Source organism: Miniopterus natalensis, chromosome 6 (assembly GCF_054644295.1).
Source record: "Miniopterus natalensis isolate mMinNat1 chromosome 6, mMinNat1.hap1, whole genome shotgun sequence".
NCBI lineage: Eukaryota > Metazoa > Chordata > Mammalia > Chiroptera > Miniopteridae > Miniopterus > Miniopterus natalensis.
The window spans coordinates 3,029,201-3,049,936 of NC_142086.1; the positions used below are offsets into that span (position 1 = coordinate 3,029,201).

Sequence of the window (20,736 nt, forward strand, 5' to 3'; positions counted from 1 at the left end):
CGTGACAAATCCTCATTTACTAAAGTGTGTAGTGTCTTCTACATATTAACAACACATGGGTGTTGTTTTCTCCCTTTAGGGGGTGAAGAGACTGTGACTTAGACCTCGCCGATGTTCACATTTACAACTAGAGGCAGAGCTGAGATGGGAGCAGTGGCCCCTGAATCTAACAACTTGGACCTTTCCTGCCAACCACGTGGCTAGTTCACGCTAAATGACAGATCCGAACACAGATGTAAACGGGGTGGGATTTAAGTGACGAGTACAATGTTTCTATGTTTGATATTAATGCAAACATACAAGAACAGCTTATAAAATCATTCTCAAGTGTTTAATTAAAATCCATATAGCATTTAACATGTACAATGTTTAAGCTCTTTCAGTGATTCTTATATTTTAAAATCCTTTTGCATAACATTTTGAGGCCAACTTCATGCTATAAATCTACAAATGCACAACACAAAAATACATCTGAAGTCCATTCTAATGCGGTTTAAAACACTTTAATTACAGGTAATGTAAAGATATTTAAAAAAAACTACAAAATGAGCACAAAAGTCTTCCCTTTTGAGTTTTTGATAAAATACTGCTCTGTATAAGATCTAATGAAAAATCCTAGTTACTTATAAAATAGTTAAGTGAGAAAGGAATTAAGATATATATGTATGAATTACACTTGTGTTGTTTAAATGAACAAAGTGTTGAACACTTTGATGGCAGCACACTAGTACTCATATATCAAAATACACGAGAACACAAAGAGAAGCCACTGGGTGCAGGCAAAGAAAACGTGAGACAAGAGGCAAACAAAACAAAAACCCCTCAAAACACACAAGCCCCTCAACTGCAGGGAAGAAACAAAGAACTTAAAGCAAACTGTGGACCAAATTCTTACTCCTACTATTTCATTAGAAATGGTACAAGAATTTGGCTTCAAATGACTGAAACATCTACAGGAACTTAATTATTTGGCCTGGGCAATTTAATAGTATACCAGTTGCTGAAATAACCAATTGCAATGAGTGTACTGTTGGAAAAACCCGTTTTTACAGGTTTAACAGTGTCAAACTTGACCGTGGGAACCAGTCTCCCTTACAGCTGCATCCGGGAGCCTGCAAGCACTGGCTGCTGACCTCGTGCACACAGAGCTTGCTTTGCATTGCTGATAGTCTCAACTACTAAAACTAGCTTACCCACCTTTCCCTCTTTCTCTAAAAGGGCCTGTGATGTCCAAGATGTTCACTGGGTCCACGAACTCCCGCCTGCCCATCGGCCAGGCCCTGCTGGCTGGCTGTTTCAATATGTGGACCACATCTGGCTCCTATTTCCGTTAGGCCTCACAATGTTCATTTCTAGAATTTTAAGCTTTATCCTGAATAAGAAAGGAAGCTCCTGTCAAAAAGACTGTTTCACTGACAAAGCTTAAAAACAATGTACACAGAGAACACTGCCTGCCTGAGTACTATCACTAGCTCTAGAAAAATGATGAGGGAATTTCTGTGATTCATTTTTTTAAGGGTAGAGAATGCCCATCACCGTCATTTCTCCCAAATAAATTAATTCTCCTCTACAGTAAAAACACAATTTGGAAGAAAGATGGTACTAAGAAATACAGCAAGCTCAAAAATCTGGGATATTATACACAGTTGTTTTAAAAATTGCTCTCAACAATGAGATGAAGCATGGTAGGCCTACAATGGAGAGCTAGACAGTTCTATCTTAAGGTAAAAATAAGACAATCACGAGGCAAATGTATGGTTTACTAATACAAATATAACAGACAATTAAAAGTGAGTGAAACAGACCCTGCAGCTTACCTACATCCTTGAGCTAGGAAGACACTGCAGCCTGAAAACGCAGTGACAGGGCACGTCTTATTCAACTGGTTCCCCTCTTCCAACCACCTTCTCTCTGCCCCTCTTCTTAAAACCAAATAAGTTTGGAAATATCAGTCTAAAACCAAAGCAAATACCTGATCAGAGAAAAGGAAGTAAACAACAAAAAACCTGCGAGAGTTTTTCGGCCCTCCCCTTAATAGGGAAAAAGGATCTCTGTATCTTTTTAGTTCTAAAAGAACTATTTCTCTCTCTCAGAAGCAAAAAACGGTCTTAAATTGAAACCAAGGTACACAGAGATGTGAAATTAATTTTTCATGCAACTGAATGTCATCAGATATTTAAGACTTTGGTCTACACGATGTTTAAATCAATTAATACATTCTTTCTGCCAAATTCTAGACTCAGGTAATGACCAGGTGATGTAGGAAATTGTGAAAGAAACAATGAAACCGGAAGGATAGTCTTCAACATGCACTGAATGCACTCAAGAAGAAAGAAGAGAGATTACTGAACAGGAAGACTTGGAGCCAACGGCTCCAGGTGGGTGGGAACACGGGCAACATGGACCCTGCTCTTCGGCGCCCGGCACCGCCCATCCTCTCACACCAAGTCCATAGTAGATCTGACAGCCAAACAGACATGGAACTAAACTTTGGGGTGGTGGAGTCGGCCCCATCCAGAAAGGAAAAACTGTAAGTTTCCTAAACTATCCATGGATCCAGGCTCCTCAAGATTATTGTGAGGCAAAGCAGCGTCTGCCCCCCAAGGGAGGGCACCTCCCCTACAGATGCCAGGCGCACGTCAGGAACAGGTCTCCTCGGGGAAGAGAATGCAGACAGATGCCTGACCACAACCAGTCACCACAGAGCTCCCTTCCACTTTAATCTTGACCTTCAGAATAATAGGCTTTAAAAAGAGAAGGAGGAATGAAAGAAACACTTTACTGCCTATCCACATGGAGCTTTCAGCTTGCTTTGCTCAAATCCTGGGGAGCTGCCCTCGCCGGTCCAGGGACACCATGCTTACTCAAGTTCCCTTGGAGTTTTCAGATGGCGTGCGTCCTTCCTCTGTGATCTAAGACACGGGCTGTCCACTGTTTACAGTGTGGCCACACAGAAGCAACGAGTGAGGCAATTCTTGAATGCTGGAGTTTGTACAGTTACATAAGGTGAAAATATTACACACTTTAAACAGAACATTACTGTCACAGCTTAACTTTTTGCATTTTATTCCCATAACAAGTATTTCCTTTTGAAACAAATAGAGTTTGTGAGGCAATAAGGAAACACGCCGAGAATTCCTGGAGCCTCATTACTCAAGATCCCATTAGAGATAGAGACACTCCCAACAAGGAGCTGCTGGGAACAGGAGCACATGCGAATCTAGGAAACAGAACTTAAATCACAACGCCTCACTTGGCTAACACAAACGACAATGAACACTTAACTCATACTAAAGGCACTACCACCATACACAGCCTATTAACATTTAGAGAGACTCTGAGATCAGCAGTTAAAGGAGCCCACCCAGTTCAAGGCCAGCATTTTAAAGAAACAGACTACTCTAAGACTCGGGGCAGAGTTCTCAACACGCTAAGTGAAATTAGATGTAATAAGCAGCAGCTCCATATAAAAATTGTGGTTCCAACTTTTTAAAAAGTATGATAACTTACTTCCTTAAAAATATAAGCACATCACAAAAACTAAAGGATAAATATATATATAAAAATTCAGGCCCTGGACCACTGATAAAATTTCCAAAAATTCTAAAATAATATCCAGAACCACGGCTTGAACGAGATGCCCCCGCATGACACAAAGACAGTGTGGGTCACCGGGCAGCTCAGTGTGAAGCTGGAAGCATGGAAACAGAGCAAGAGGGTCTACCATGGAAACAAGGGGCTCTGCATAGTGACGGTGCCTGTCACACACAGCCCACCTTGGATTTAAAACACTAGAATTTCCTTGGCCCAGGAAGCATACACCTGGGCCAACAATGGAGCTCTCATGTAGGCTTAAGTGAGCTCTACAAAAGAATAATGCAATGTATTTTAATTAACGTGATTAGTATCTTCTACTTTATTCTACTGGAATATTAATTTGTAATCATTGTACCCTGTAAATTTTGAAACTTAATTTTATTAGCAATTACCAATGCTGGTTCTTGAATAATCTAAAAAAAACTGTAATTAGTTGCTTAAATCTAGCTTTCTATTTATAGTTGTAAGTAGTTAAATGAAATATTCTGATCAGTATTCTAAAGTTGCTTTGGTACAGAATTCAAAATAAAGAAAACTGGCAGCACCCCAGGGGGATCACCCACAGCAGGTCTAGAGGACGCAGAGAGACCCAGAACGTACGCTGAGTACATGTAAATGAGAGCCATTCCGACAGTTCTGTTACATCATTAAAAAGAAAAATAAGATCCACACTCAGTAAGTTATACCTGAGGCCCAATTTTCATGCTCCATTTAATTATCCCTCAATGACAGTGTAAAAATGTTTACTATTATTGCAATATGACGTCTAATTCATAGTTCAGGACGAGGCCAGCAGTTAGAGTGGTACATTTTAACACTTAGTCCACTAGTATTATTTTAACACAAGTTTAATTTAGCCTTTTTAAAAAAGAGCTTCACTGAGGTATAATTAACGTAAAGCAAACTGCACATATTTAAGATGCACAATTTGATATGTAGTCTTTTAAACAGCATGAAAAGTGCCTGACAACTTAAAAGTTAAAAATTTTCAATTGAAACATATTTTAAAATACCACATTCTAATTTTTTTGAGACACAGATATGGATTTATAAAGAGGTGGGTGGAAAGGAGAGGAAGTAATTTAATTCCAAGTACCGAGCTTATTCAGAAGGTTTGGAAAGGCCAAAACTGACAGCCAGCTTTCTGGATTTTCTCCTTGAGGCAGAGCCTGCTGCTGGCTTGCGGTGAGCTGCACTGGGGCCCTGAGAGGCAGCTTCAGCCTGAAGCGAAGGTGCGGGCTGGGCCGTTGGGGAGGACTTGATGGGAGCTGACGGGCTCTCCGGGGGCATCCCTCTGGGGGCGCTGGAAGGCCCTGGCTGGCTAGTCTGAAGTGGGGTGGCTTGAGAACTCTGGGCCTCCTTATTCTCAAAGTTCTTTTTGTTGGCAACCCTTTTTTTAGTAACCTTTAAGGAATAAAAGCATCATCAATTAACAGTGTAGGCAAAGAAAGACTAGTGTCAGAAAATACCATAAGCCACGTAGTAATGCCTGTCCACCACTGCTGACTTGCGACTTCCAGCTACAAATTTCCAAACCAGGCTTTAGAAATTAAAGGAATTTAGCTTTGAAGAAAATACTTAAAAATTCTTCATACCTCAAATATAAGGGAAATGTATATTCCTGATTTTAAATCACTTTGGGCTAGAAAAGGATATCATTACTTGCTGCAATCATTACTCTTTATTAGAACATAAACTCAGACAGAGCGACTAGGCAGACTGGTACTACTGGTCGTAACATACAATCCTCGGCACCCAGTCCAGTACTGGGCTTCCAGTTGGCACTGAACAAGCAATTACTGAATGAACACATTATCAATAGTCTTTGAGCATTAAAAAATTCTCTTAAAAACATAATAATTCTATTTCCAGGCCTCACCTGTAGAGGTATGAACTGATTGTGCACACCACCTGCCGCTCCCCCGGCCACGGGCATGGTCCCGGAATACGAAGTGTGAGGAAAGGGCTTTCCAGACACTGGCACTGCTGGTCCCCATGGCATCGAGCCAAAGAGAGGAGATGATGAAGGCAGTATATTAACTGTTAAAAACCATGGAAAATGTCTAGTTAAGTAAAATGGTCTCATCAAAGAGCTGAAATTTAAGACTTCCCTGTGCTACCCTTCTTGGCCTTTTCTGCTCTGGCAAAGACGCATACATTTAACTTAAGATCAATCCTGCTTACAACGCTCAGAAGCCCCTGAGAACTATGCACAATTTGAGGAAGTCAGCTTATCACGGTGCTGTCTGGCCTCCAATGGAAAGAACACCATGTACTGATGTGAGTTCTAGGAGTATTTGTAGTACTGTTTACAAATAATAAAAGGGTCACTGAAAGTGTCCCTGGGGGGAGAAAAGCTGGGGCAGAGAGAGAGAAATCATCAAGATCTCACCTGTCCCCAGTGCTAAGTTGCTTCCATGGTGGAACAAAAACCAAAAAAGCTCAAGTCTTCAAATGTGATCATTTTCATGACATGTAGAATCTTTTCCCTATTCTAAAATTTTTAATTCAAGGATTTTTAAAAAATTATATCTTCCCTGGCCGGTGTGGCTCAGTTGGTTGGGCATTGTCCTGTGCACTGAAAGGTTACTGGTTTGATTCCTGGTCAGGGCACATGCTCAGGTTGCCAGCTTGATCCCTGCTAGGGGGTGTGCAGAAGGCAGCCAATTGATGTTCCACTCTCACATCGATGTTTCTCTCTCTCTCTCCCTTTCTCTCGCTAAAAAATAAATTTAAAAAAATGTAAAAATTTATACCTTGTTTCTTATTATAAGTGCACTGAACCACGAGTTTCCAAACCTGATTTGAGGTTGTATCCTACATCACCTGGGGAGCTTGTGAAGTACAGATTCCTGGGCAAAGCCTAAGACCTAAAGCAGAGTCCGAGGAGCCCAGGAATCTCACTGTTAACAAGCTCCACGGTGGTTCTTATGCAGTCAGTACCAGTGCGGCATGTGGTGCCACTATATGCACAGCACGCTGCCACTGAAGAAGATATGGACTGTGTTCAAACTTTCTTTAGAGAGAGAGATAAAGACAGCTAGAACTGTAATGTAGTATAACTTAATTAAAATTTGGCCACTTAAGAAATTTTTGGATTAGGAGAATCATAATATATTTTGCTGTTATGAATTATACATGCACAAATTCCAATGAAGCAAACTATAAAGGTTTAGAAAACTAGGTCTTGGTAATATCTATAAGCACCTTTGGTAGCAGTCATAACGTCAAGATTCATTGGCTACATAGGAAAATCAGAAGAAACTACTTCTGCCTTAGGATTTAGAGGTATTCAATGCTCAACTGCTCTCTAGCTTTGACCTTCTGTTAAACAGCAAAATACCATTCTGATTCTTGATCTTTATTTTTATTTATATTTTTTGTTAATCCTCACCAAGGGTATTTTTTCCATTGATTTTTACAGAGAGTGGAAGGGAGGCAGGTGGAGATACACACACATACACCCACAGAGAGCGAGCGAGCAAGCGAGAGAAGCATCGATTGGCTGCCTCCCGCATGTGCCCAGACTAGAGCGGGGAACCAACCTGCAGCCCAGGCATGTGCCCGTGACCGGGAATCGAACCTGTGACCCTTTGGTGCTTGGGCCAACGCTCTACCAAGTGAGCCACACCGGCCAGGCCAGGGCCTGATTCTTGATCTTTTAAACATCTTTCCCTTCCTCTCCGACCCCTGCAGACCATTTGTTACTTGTACTCAGAATGTCGAGATCTGCACCTCTCCTCATCACTGTGCTCTGCGGGTGGAGGCCTTCAGGTTAGAGACGTCCTCCAGTCCAGGAAGCTTTCTTATCTCTTCTCTCATACTCCTCCCCATCTAGTCTCTTTTTCTGGAACTGCAATTAAATGGGCACTGGATCTGCACACTGTCCCTCTGAGCCCCGTTTCTTGGTTTCCACCTTCGTCTTGCGCCCCCTCCTCCTGAGACCCCAGGGCTTTGCGTGGGCTCCATCTACCGAACTAACACAGCCCAACAGGTGACTCCTGCTCTCCAATCAGTCTTTTCCTCACACATTCCTGTTCTTATTTTTTGGCTGCAGTACTGTTATTTCCTACATTATCTCTGTTTCCAGGTCACTTCATTTGTGTTTTGGATTCTCTTTTATTTTTAGAGATTTTCTTTTCCTAAAATGTTCAGGATCTCTCACAGTCTAATGTCTATTCACAGGAAAGAGCAAGACACCGGGGCCATGAGGAGGAGCAAGGTCGTTGGGAGGACTGCATGGCTCGGGCTGCTCTTTAGGACGCCCGGGTGGAAGCCAGCCTGTTGGTTGGGAAACCCTCCAAGAAGTCAGTAGGTCTTTTCTTCGGAGTTCACTGAATTTCCCAAAAGAGCCATCCTCCAACCAACTTCCTATCTGGGCTACGGCTGGCTCGAGTCAGAAAACAGAATGGGAGAAACAAAATTTACCTGAACCTGTTTTCAGCCTCATACCCCACTCGCCACTCTGACTGGTGCTCCCACGTATAAGGGCCTCTGCACAGACCTCCCGTCCTCTGTCTAGAGAAGCACTGCCTGGCTGTGTGGAGGAGGGGCTGCGAGGGTCCCCTCACTGCACACAGACTCTTCTCAGCCCTGCCTCAGCTAAAGCTCTGGCAGCGTCGGACACTTCCAAGTTCTGAATCTCTCGGGAACTGTAAGAGACAATCTGCTTGTCAGCTCACCTGTACCCTCTTCTACGACACTTTATTTGTAGCTTAACCTTATTATGCGACACTGGCTACTGCTCCTGTAATTGCTTTTATCAGAATCTTTTTTCAAAGTTCTAATTTGCTGATATTTCTTCTCTCATCTCTTTGTCCTAGGTTTACACTTCTAAAATAATTTATTTTTTAGTTTAATGGAGTTTAGGCAAAAAGAAGAGATAACTTGTTTAATTAGCATTATTAACCTCTCTAATGTTGTTAGTGAGGATTAGATATGTAGAACTCCTGGAACAATGCCTGGCATATAGTAGATTCAGTATAGTAATTTTCTACACTTGAAATAAACAAGTTATTGGTTCTAAAATGATAATGATTAGGATACAAAGAAACCGACTGTCAACAGGAAGAAAAGAGTGATAAAAGAAAGGCGTAATGAACTTCAGACTTAGAATCATAGAGTTACGAAATGTTAGTCTCAAACAGATCCTGGACGCATCTGGCATAAATAAGAAAATGGAAGTTCCAACATTTTTTCAGTCAGTGAATGAAAGAGCCTGGACAGAGTCCTGAGTCCCCAGAGAACTTTCCATGCCCCAGCTCATTAGGACGTCACCAACTGGCTACAGGAAGCACGGAGCTACCTGCCTGGTAACGCAGGCACTACGCTTGGAGGAGGAAGAGAGTTACAGAGAATATTCAAAAACACAAAGTGAGCTTAAGATGCCGTCTTCCCACACTTCCCCGCTTGTCAGGACAGGGTCTGCCACACTCACAGCTTCAGCACCTGACCTGTTTTTCTTCCCTTCAGCTCTATTTCTCCTAAATGGTTTTAATGTCTGACTTAAATCCAAATTCATCTGTTGGCAGCTTCTGGGGAATTTGGGGCTGCCCTTCTCTAGCACTCGAGGCTGGAGGAGGGAACGGTATTCCAGATGAAGCTGCAGGCTCACTCCCCACAATTCCTTCTTACACACCCTGGACAGTTAGACACATTTTTTAGTTTATTCAAAACGATGCATCTTAAAAGAACTTTCTAGAAATAGTAACTCAGTAGCAAACACTATCTTACCAGCAGGCTGAGGAAACACTGGAGGAACGGGTCCAGGAGGTACAGCAGGAGGATAATTCGCAAATATCGGTGGCGGCAAAGGGAAATTCACTCCTAAGGAGCCCTATGGGAGTATTTAAAAGTTGTAGACAGTGCAATAAAAACAGCTCTAGGAGTTAATTAAAAGTTCAGTAGAGGAGTCATGAACAGGTCTCACCAACTGTTGCAGAGCCAAAAGTGCAGCCTTTTCCCGGGCTTCGTTTTCAGAGCGGCACTGTGGCCCGTGCACTAGTAAGCCGTTGGGCAGCTTTACCTGGCAAACTACCATTGTCTAGAAAGAGAGAATGTGAATGTCTATGAAGTCATCTGTTTAGGAAGCCAATTCCCCTCCCAAAGCTTAGTTTAAACAAGGAGAATAATTTCATCTGACATTCTGTTAAAAAAAAAAATTCCAGAATTCAGAAGAGGACTATTTAAGTTTTGTGTTAACATGCAAAAACTTTAGAATTATTACCCTATCTTTCAATGTTTACAAAATAGAATGCTTTCTAAGCTAGCGGAAGGGTCAAGCATCCTAATGCAAATGAAAGCCTGCAAAACTGTTTTCTTTACACCAAGGGATGGGAAACTAGGACTTGTACTTGTTTTTGTAAATAAGGTTTCATTGGAACCCAGCTGAGTCCATTCGTTTATATATCTTCTGCGGCTGTTTTTATACTGTACCTGCAGAGCCGAGTAGTTGTGAAGAGACCACATGGCCTGCAAAGCCTAAAACACTACTATCTAGACCTTTACAGAAAAAAATTTGCTGACCCCCGCATGACACCATCCTCCAAACAGCAGGTATTTTGCTAATATGAATTAATTACCAAAATCTAAAAGACTCAGAGGTACTGACTGATTATAACTGTTTACATTATACTTTTTTTTCTTTTACAAAAAGGATACTTTCTTTTAAATTCTACTTTTTCAAAAGGTAGCAGAGTTTAACCCTGCTTTCCGTTTTAGGCAAGAATGTATCAAGAACTCAGATGTAAAAAGGTAACATAAACTTTCTTGTAGCCAGTGGTCCTCAAGGTGCAAGTCTGGGAACGCTGAGGGCCACTGAGACACTTGCCAGGGGTTCTTGAGGTCAAAGCTATTTTCATAATAGTATTAAGATGCTATTTGCCTTTTCGCTCTCGTTTTCCCACAAGTACAGAGGACAAAACGCTCAGTGACAGTTTCAGATTCTATACTCTGCTTTACTGTTGTATCAAAGAATATCCACAATTATATGAAAAGGCTATCAAAATGCTCTCCCTTTCTCAAGTATCCATCTATGTGAGGCCAGGTTTTCTTCATATATCTCAACCAGCACAATGTGTCACAACAGACTGAGAGTAAGAAGATATGAGAATCTAGCTTCTTCTATTAAGCCAGACATGGAAAAGATTTGCACAAATGTAGAGCAAGACCACTTACTAAATTTTTTTGAAAACTTATTTTTAAATAAACAAATACTTAAATTGTTTTAGTTTTAATTTCTAATATGGTAAATATGGGTGCAACACAAGTAAACTAGAGTTCTTTGAGGTCCTCCGCAAAAAGTGGGGAGTATCTAAGGTGAAAAAGTTTGAACCAAGGTTCTTTAGACCAAGATCCCTGGCTCCATCAGTCTAAAGAATTTTGCTGGGCTCCCTGCTGCCTAGGTTCTCTAAGGGCTCTGGTTCTGCATAAATGAATCAGCTGGAGTGAGAAGTCTAAGTATCTGCTGCTGATAAAGTAAAAAAAGTCAGCTCCGTTAGACTTTTTCTAGCCAAACACTTCAGTCGACTTCCTTAGGCTCAGTGTTAAAGAACTTCTATAAATGGAACACAGTATACTATACCTGTGGTGTTCTAAGAAAAGAGAAATCTGGTTGTGGCATTCCAACAAGGGAACAGATTCTAGAGAGTTCAGCTGCTGGTGTGGACACAGAAGGGATCTGGCTGGAAGCAGGCCAGCACACACTGTCTACAGACCGAACAGGATGGTACTCACTAGAACTGTGAGGCTTGTTCATATAAGATGCTACCAAAAAAGAAAACAGGACACATCTGTATTAAAGGTATCTCAAACTAGGCAATTATTTCAGGGTTTCAATAAATACGAGCAAAAAATTGTTAAAAGGTGAAAAGAGGAACCTCCCATGAAACAAATATAAGAACTATTTAGTACAGTCTAAAATTACTAAGAATTCAGTGAAGATTTCTAGGTGATTGTAACTGATTAGTGATACACGATTAAAAGAAAGATTTAAAAATACAATAAGTAGGTGACAGCCAAAAATGACCATCTGGAGAAATTAATGACTACAAAGTTACATTACAGGCAGAGTCTGAACAAGCAGATGGCTCTCTTGAGCTGATTTACAAATAAGTCTTAGGTTTTGAGGCTTTGGCTTTAGTCTTCTCAAAATGTTATCCTACACTCTAAGATACCATAAATGAAAGATTTTGTTGCTCCAAATGATGCTTCTTAAATTTTTTTTTCTGAAATTATGTCTTTAAAGTGCTTTTATATAGAAAATGATTTAAAAATTCTGAGAGAACAAGAGCAGAATGAACCTAACCCTCTTCCTGTCCTAGACTATAAAAAGGTTCAGTGGCAGCCCCAAGTCACAGATGTCATCAGCTCTGCAACATGCTCTGGATTCTGAGCTCTTGACTCTCAGGTATATGATTATTTTTCATTATAATGAAACAAAGAAAAAGTTGCTTATTTTTGGCACTGGGACCATCTTTATCCAATTTTGTTTTAAATTTTTATTTTGCTCTATTTCAAGAGCATGCCTGTCACTGTATTAAATAATTAATTTCCTAATGGTTATTGGAATTTCAATGAATCATTTATCCTAATATTCACTAGAGTATAAATAGAAGAAGGCTCTGATTTTCTTCCATATTTTGGTCCTTAATAAACTCAGATCTGCTTATTTCAAAATGTTTTTTACCTATCTGAGAAACTTCTACCCTCACTGACTTTTGCATTACTGACTCTGGTAGCCTTCTGCAGATAATTACATAGACAAAATACTAAGGTATAGGGGACAGAGTGGGCAGGAGCAATGATGGATAGTTATTGAAATCCAGCCACGTGCCAGATGTGCTACGGGCCTCGTAGGTTTCAGATAAATAACCACTTTCCAATGCCTGCCTCCATTAATTATTTTGAATGATTTTATAGCTTTTATTTTTACAATGATCAAGTTATTTTAATACACTAATATTAATTTTTGGCACCAATAACGTGCTAGACGCAGTGTTAGCTGCTTCGTGCATGGCACATAATTATCACAGCAGCCATTTGAGAAGTTCTTCCCATTTGTAAGTAGGAAAAAGAATTTCAGAAAAGTTAAGTAATACATTTAAGTTACACAATCATTCTTAAATTACTGAAAAAAGAAAAAAAAGTTAGAATGGGGAAACATTTCCAGGCTTGAGATGTGCAGTTGAGTATCTGTAACAGTGCAATTTAAGTTTTCACAAGAAGACATTTAGGAACTATATACCTTTTGGTTACACAGCTATTATATAAATGATGCAAACATAAAAATTACACTCTTATTTGTTACTTTTAATTATATTTTTTAAAAATAAAAGTTTTATCTTTAAAAAGCACAAAAAATAAACTGAATTTCTGAAATGATAGTAGTTGTGCTTAGCTTACTTACTTAACTTCTTACCCTGTTTGGGCTGTGAGGAAGGTCCACATTCGCCCCTCCTGTTAGAGGAGACAGTGACTTCAGGACCAAACTGCTTCATTTCGCTCTTGTGGTCCACAGGGTCAGAGGCATCAATTTTTAGAATTTCTTTAAGCATCCGTGTTCCCTTCTGTTTTGAAAATGATTGGTATGTAGATGGTGAAGGTAGAGGGAGAAAAGTTAACAGAATTACTAGTAGAGCCTACTTATCCTTCTTTTAATGAGTTACAATGTTAAAAATGAAAAACAATAACTACACTGAAATCCAGAATAAGAAAAATCAATAGCCTAGAGTTGAGGGAAAAAAACAAACAAAAACACCTCAACATTTCCTGGCTTAACTTTTGACCAAATTGCCTAGTAGCAATGTTCGCAAGGGAGCGATGTGTAGTCTAAAGAGATAAACAAAAGGATGGCTATTCCCCGGGGCAGTCCGGTTTTCCTCCCGGGAGGGCGGTGCAGATGCAGCGTGCCAGTCTACCGGAGAGAAGGGGTTGGACGGCTGCGGGGGGGGGGGGGGGGGGGGGGGGGGGGGGGGTGTTCATGGCCAACAACAGTGAAATTAGCAGAGTACAAAAGTTATCACAAAATACGAACCATAGCAAATGACTGCGGTGACAAATGTTCTTCACTGGGGGGCTCTTCATGATGAGAGGACTGGACTTCGTTTTCTTTGGAGATAGTCAAGGATGCTAAAAAGTTCTCAAATCCAGTGTTAGGCTAAAAGAATATTTTGTGCATGAAGATGAAAGTACAAGGACACAGAAAAAGCTAAGAGTTTTATGTACAAAAATGATTTATAATTTCCACCAATCATCTAACCAGGTGTTCAAGTGTGGGAAGCTCAATGGGATAAATGGTCTTTTATCTTATCCACAGCATTTGGACAACGAGTCCTAACCTTCTGATTCTCTGAGACTTCCATACTTTCACTTCTCTTCAGGAGCTTAGTGTTATATTTGTCAGGCCACCCAAATGTCTACAGAAGAGTATGAGTGAGCTTTTTGTGCAAATGAAGTTACTACTTAATAGTGTTCTAAACAAATACCTATAAACTTGTTAAATACATTACTCTCCTGTATTGTAAGGAAAAAAGGGGCTTGTAAACTTGGATGAGGGGAAAATTACATCTGTATCTTCATTAACTTCTAAATAAGAATTCAGAATTCCCTTCAATTATGAATACTGGCAGCAAACCACAACAGGGGTGATTCTACTTCATATAATTGGTTTTCTTTGACATTTTATGTACTTTATTTCAGCATTAAGACATTATTTTGAGAAAGAGTCCATAGACTTCACCAAAGAGGTCCATGGCATGAAAAGTTTATAAACCCTTTTTCTAGAGTAAAGGAAATCATAGCATGAGTTGCAGAATAGGGCCTTAAAAGTCATATAATTCAACCATTTTACTGATATCTAAATATTAATGAATTCTATTTACTAAGAACCTACCATGTGCCAAATACTCTAAGATATCTTTTATAAATTTAACATATTACTAGCTATAAAAGATCTAATTTTTTCAAACTATTAAAACATAATATACATACAGAACATACACACATAAGGGTACATATTGATTTTTTTAGATTAAAATTTGTTATACTTTGATTATAAAATGTATGTATAGTTCATATCAAACAGCAGAGACTACATAAAATAAAACATAAACTTCAGCTCCCCTCTGCAACCTAACTCTGCAGAATTAACCATTAACTTTACTGTTGATCCACATATTTTCAATGTATATACACATTTGCATATTTATATTTATATATACATATATGCATTTGTGTATGAGGTATGTTTATATGTACTTACAGATGATCTGTATTGAGAGAGACAAGTGATCTATTTTTATCTCCATTTAAAGATGAAGACTTTGAGGCTGAAAGCTGTGGTGAATTGCTCCAGGCCACCCAACTATTGAACAGCAGAACTAGGGTTTCAGGTATTTCTAGTTCCAAATCCTGGACTCTAGCTGTGCAACCTCCCATCTAAGTGTCTCTCAGACTACACTTTAGCACCCTCTTGCCACATACCTTATGGATTTGACTGAAAGGGCTGCAAAATTCAGTCAGATGCCACAAAGCCACCAACTGCAATAAGCTGGCTACTAGGTGTTTCATTTTAAGAAAGCTTACCTGGCTGTTTGACATTTTCTGTGACCAACTCTCAGTTTTAGGGATCTTACACTCTTCTTTAACTAGAGACAAGAAAACAGAAATTTTGGTAAATGAAAGAACTTGCTGCACACCAATTACATTTACCAAATATTTACCACCTCAAGGTAGTATGTTAAAAATTCACATAATCCCAAGAAGACGAGGTCCTGATCTTGAAGAATTTATAATCTAGATCAGGGGAGGAGAGATGCTCACAGCTAACAAGAAGAAAAAGGGAAGGGGGCATCAGACTGAGCCTGGATGGATAATAGGTTTCCAATGGGCAGGACAGGAGGCTACATGTTCCAGGCAAAGGAAATAACAGGAGAGAAGACATAGAAATAGAGAACACGGAATGTGTTTATAAAACTCTAAACAGACCAGATCTGCTAGAGATGAAGCCATGTCATAGAGCTTAACTGTGCTCCAGAAGCGGGTTGGTGCCACGATCTGAGAGGTACCGAAGACTCTGGAATGAAACTGGTAGACAAAGGGCAGCCAGTGGTTCTGAGCAGACAGTGGTGATCAGATCAGAACTGTGCCTTAGGAAGATGAAAATATGTAAGTGGCTTATTGAATAGACAGAAGGAGATTAGGAAGCTACTTTAGTATTAATGTTAAGGGGAAATTGGGGGAATGGGAGGGGAAACAAAAAGGACGCATTAGAAGATGAAGGAAGAAAGGGAAGGAGGGAGAAAGAGACAAAAAATAGATGGTGAGAAAAGAAGCAGAGGGACAGGATGGGAGGCAGGAAAAGGGATCCACTGAGCAGAGCAGGAAGGGACAGAGCTGGAACAGGCGGGGAAGAGCAGGACAGAGAGCGGAGGAGAAAGGGAAGGGAAAGGAAGGTGATGGTGGGAAGGAAGAGAGGAAAGGAAGGAATTTTGCAAAAAGAAGAAAAAGAAAATGTGAGTTGGCAGGTATCCTTAAACTTTTATTGAGACATTAAACCTTTATTGAGACACACACAAGAGAACTAACCAGAATGCCATATAACGGAAAGAATTCACATTTACATGAATAATAATTTGAAGAATAATCACAATGTATTTCAATTAAATATAAAATCTTCAAGCTATATTTATCATATTTACAGGGACATTAATCTATACAGTGGAACCTTGGTTCTCGAACTTAATTCGTTTTGGAAGGCTGTTTGAGAAGTAACTTGTTCAAAAACAGACAGGCCAGGAACCCAGGACAAGTGGAACAGGGAAACTGAGACAGAGTTAAACAGCAGTTTGCAGTCATCTAGTAAATTCTATCTTCCCTAAACCAAGGACACTTGAGAGTAAATGGTTTGTGTTAGATGGACCAGGTACAGAAGCTCATCAGGGCAGGAAGCCCCAGCTGCCCAGCAAGGGGGAAAACTGGGAAGCAAGGACCTTGTCCCCAGGGGAACCTCTCCTCCCCCAGCACATTGCTGGTCATTCGGTTTAGACCCCTGAGCATTTACTCCCTGAAGATAACATCCAGGCCTCAGCTGTATTTCAGCTCCAGGCCCAGAAAAGCAGCAAAACCAGAAAAGTGGCCCCGTGGCTGCCTCAGGACCAGCTACATTGACTAATGACCCTATGCCCTGGCACCGACCAACCAGTGGAGACCAGGACCCCAAAAGAGCACACCTGGAGAGCTGATGAATATTCTATTGAGACCCTCCCCTGAGACCTCCCCTAAGATTCCCGCCTTCAAGAGAGAAATAAAAGCCTCAAAACAAAGGACTCAGTGGGCTCTCCCTCTAGGGAGCACCCCCCCTCTACTCCCTATCCCCTCTTCTTCCCCCACAGCACACCTCCTAAACAATAAGGGTCCCCAGGAGACTTGCAACCAGGGGAGCAATGGCCAGCCAGCAGCACCTGGGCTTACTCGCTGAACTTGACCAATTCCTTTTCTCTGGCTTCCCAGTGAGCCAGGGCAGCCCAGCCTCGGCCCTCCTGTTGCTGCTTCTATGCTGAGCCCTTTCTTGTTTCACTGTCTCAGCTTTAACGAACGTTCCCTCACAGTCATCTGGACTCGTGCTGTGAGATCTTTCCTGCATGGAGTCAAGAACCCACACACTATTGGCCAGCCCTAGGCAGACCAGCCAAGGGCTAGGTCCCCTGTCCAGTAATAAAACCAAATCATTTCCTCCCATTAGAAATAATGTACATTGAATTAATCTGTTCCAGACCCCAAATGATTCTGTTTTAACCTGTCTTATATACAGTACATGTCTAATGCACTGTTTAATCTGTAAACAAACATTTCTTTCCTTAAGTTTATCGAACCACCCCTACTAGCCTCAACCGGATCACTTTCCGCACTCCTTCCAGGGTGTCTCTCAGGTCAGCATGCAGCATCTTCGCTTTTTCACCTCGATCGCTGCCTCCCAAATGCTGTCAAGGGCTAACTGCTTTTCTTTGATACAAATCAACAACAGTTTTTCTACCTCTTCAACTGCCTGTGATCATTGTTTATTTCACACCCTTAGCATCATCAGCACTCCTGATGGCCTCTTTACGTGTTAAAATCATGCTACTCATTCACCAACAACAAAAGCACTGTCTCCTTGGTGGCCTGAGAGACGCTTTCTTTCACGCTGAGAGATCAACCTGAAAGGGTTGTTAGTTCAAAATCCAAAGTTTGGTTCAACCACTGAGACATTTTTTTCTGTGAACAACCTGGTTGAGAACCTAACTGTTCAAGATGGGAGACGTTTGAGAAATGAGGTTTGACTATATTTAACTTAAAATATTAAAGGAAAAATAACATATAGATATTAGTATAAAATACAGTCTAGCAGTTATCAAACTGAACCAAAGTTATAAAACCACAAAGCATTTTTTAGAAAAATATTTTAAAGCACTATTTTAATACTAGATGTACTATATAAACACATAAAATACCATGCATATACAATAATAATAAATTAGAATCTGGGCTATGCATGAGACGTTCCTCTGCTGGGAAGCTCTTCACAAGCTTTCTGTACAGCTTATCCCACTCCACTTCCCTTTTATTTGGGTCTCTGTTCAAATGTTATGTCCTCAAACAGGCATTCCTTGACAACCTATTTAAAATAGGACACTTTATCACTCTACCCCATAAATAGCTTTATTTTTCATCACAACATTTATCATTACTATGGATTATGGAATTTAATGTTTGTCTACGATCAGGTTCCACTTTGGAATGTAAAAGCTTGTCTGTCTTGTTCATTCATGCATTCCCAGCACCATGCACATAACAGTTCAAGAAGCAGCAGTTGAATAAATAAATGAATACCAAATAAGCGACATTTTCAACACAGAGAGCGATCTGCTGCAGGTTGGGAACACTTTGGTCAAGAGAAGAGAAAAAGCGAGTGCAAGAGCGAGATTCTCATCTCTGCATCTCCTACTGCACACTAGACACTACTGGAAAAAGGCAAAGAGTAAAATATACAAACTAGGTGAGTGCATATTAATAATAAAATATTTGTACATATTTTTAACAAAAATCTGTAACAAGTTTGGAGTAACTTAATTAGCAAGTGTTGACACACAAAAAAGTAACTGGATTACTTTAAATAAAATTTATCTCGAAAAGTAGTGAGAGCAGAGGCATCAGCAAAAATATGTCAGAGTAAGGATCTCTAAAAATTCTTTCCTCCATAAAAGCAAGGAGCAAATGGACCAGAGAATTTTTATTTAATCACCAGAATCCAAATTTTCAGAACTATGAAAGTTAATCAAAGGCTTACAACAATCAGGGGACTATTTACTCAAGAAAAAAGACACTACTGCCCTGGCTGCTGTGGCTCAGTTGGCTGAGCATCACCTTGTGCATAGAAGGGTCTTGGGTTCGCTGCCCAGCCATGGCACACACTCAGGTTGTGGGTTCAGTCCCCAGTAGGGGCATGTGCAGGAGGCAACCGACCAGTTTCTCTCTTAATTTGATGTTTCTCTCTCTCTCTCTCCCCCTCTTCCTTCCTTCCTCTCTCTCTAGAATCAATAAAGAACATATCCTCAGGTGAGGATTTAAAAAAAGACAAAATCTTAGTAAGGACAGTGAGCTTTGCGGCATTTTAACTTGCCCTAATCCCATACACAGTCTCCAGCTCTACACAGCCTTCAGAAATAGCAGCTAGCATTTTTGGTGAAAACCCATAAACCTGGCTACCACCAGAGAGATCAGAATAAGGGTGTTCTTTCACAGTGTTATTCCCAACAGTCATGAGGTGAGTATTGCCATGATATCAAAATTGAAGACATCACATGAAAAGAAAATTAAAAATATCCCTTATGAATACAGATGCAAAAATCCTCAAAAAAATACTAGGAAATCAAATCCTGTAGCAGGCAAAAATGATCATACACTGTGACCTAGTGGGATTTATCCCAGGAAAGTATAGCTGTGTCAGCGCATGAAAAACATTCAATGAAATACACCATATTAACCAACGAAGGACAGAAACCATGTGATCATCTCAAGTGACATGGAAATAGCATTTGACAAAACCTAACATCCCTCCAAGAAAAACAAAAAACACCTTAGGAATAGAAGTGAACTTCCTCAGCTACAAAGGGCATCTACCAAAACCTGCAACTAATATTACACTTAAAGCTGAAAGACTGAAAGCTATCCCTAAGATCAAGACAAGATATGAATGTCCACTCTCACCACTACAATTCAACATTGTACTGGTGGTTCTAGTCACAGCAATTAGGCAAGAAAAAGAAATAAAAGGCATCCAGAATTGTACAGGAAAAATGTAAAACTATATATGCAAATGCCACAAAAAATGAGGGCTAATAAACAAGTTTCAAAATATGGAAGGACATAAGATCAATACACAAAAGTCAGTTTTATTTCTATATATAGCAATAAATAAAATTTTTTTTTAAGAAAACAGTTCCATTGACAATAGCAGTAAAAAAGAATAAAATACTTTTAGGAATAAATTTAACAAAAAAGTGTAAGACTTGTACACTGAAAACTACAAGACATCATTGAAAGAAATTAAAGAAGACCTAAATAAATGGAAAGGCATTTTGTATTCATGTAGAGGAAGACTTAATATTGTTAAAAAGACAATACCACCCAAAGTCATCTACAGATTCAATGCAATCTGTATAAAAAGTCCAGCTGCCACTTTTGCAGAAATAGGTAAGCTAATTCTAAAATTCATATGAAAATGCAAGGCACCAGTACAGACAAAACAATCTGGGGGGAAAAAGCTGGAGGAGTCAAACTCTCCAATTTTAAAACTATGGTAATTAAGACGGTGTGCTGTTCCCATAAAGATGGCATATAGATCAAGGGAATGGAAATAAACCCATACATCCATCATCAACTGATTTTTTACAAGGGTGCCAAGACAATTCAACAGTTGAAAGAACATTATTTTAGCAAATAGTGCTGGGACAACTGGATATCCACATGCAAAAGAATGAATATAGGCCCCCTACCTCGCTCACTCATACCATATTCAAACACAAAAATGAAAAAGAAACAACTATTGTAAGAGATAAAACTATAAAGCTCTTAGGGGAAAAACACGAAACAGGTTTAAAT

The 20,736-nt window shown here is 40.0% G+C and overlaps 1 protein-coding gene across 5 annotated transcripts in view; it reads right to left on the reverse strand.

The window, feature by feature from the left end:
* Positions 1-309: 309 nt before the first annotated feature.
* Positions 310-20,736, reverse strand: part of XRN1 (5'-3' exoribonuclease 1) — a 126,113-nt gene continuing 105,686 nt past the window's right edge. Inside the window, exons 34-42 of one of the 5 annotated variants that reach the window (XR_015714663.1) lie at positions 15,181-15,242; positions 13,631-13,753; positions 13,004-13,163; positions 11,180-11,361; positions 9,527-9,640; positions 9,331-9,433; positions 5,477-5,637; positions 1,818-5,001; positions 310-1,372 (exon numbers count right to left, since the gene is read on the reverse strand). Coding sequence is in view for 4 of the 5 variants with exons in the window: in XM_087818055.1 (XP_087674181.1) it covers positions 4,699-5,001; positions 5,477-5,637; positions 9,331-9,433; positions 9,527-9,640; positions 11,180-11,361; positions 13,004-13,163; positions 13,631-13,755; positions 13,904-14,012; positions 15,181-15,242 (1,319 nt within the window). In the remaining variant the exon portion in view is untranslated. Of the gene's footprint in view, positions 1,373-1,817; positions 5,002-5,476; positions 5,638-9,330; positions 9,434-9,526; positions 9,641-11,179; positions 11,362-13,003; positions 13,164-13,630; positions 13,756-13,903; positions 14,013-15,180; positions 15,243-20,736 lie in introns of those variants that run through there. The other 4 variants (XM_087818056.1, XM_087818055.1, XM_087818054.1 and 1 more) reach the window with 4 other exon arrangements.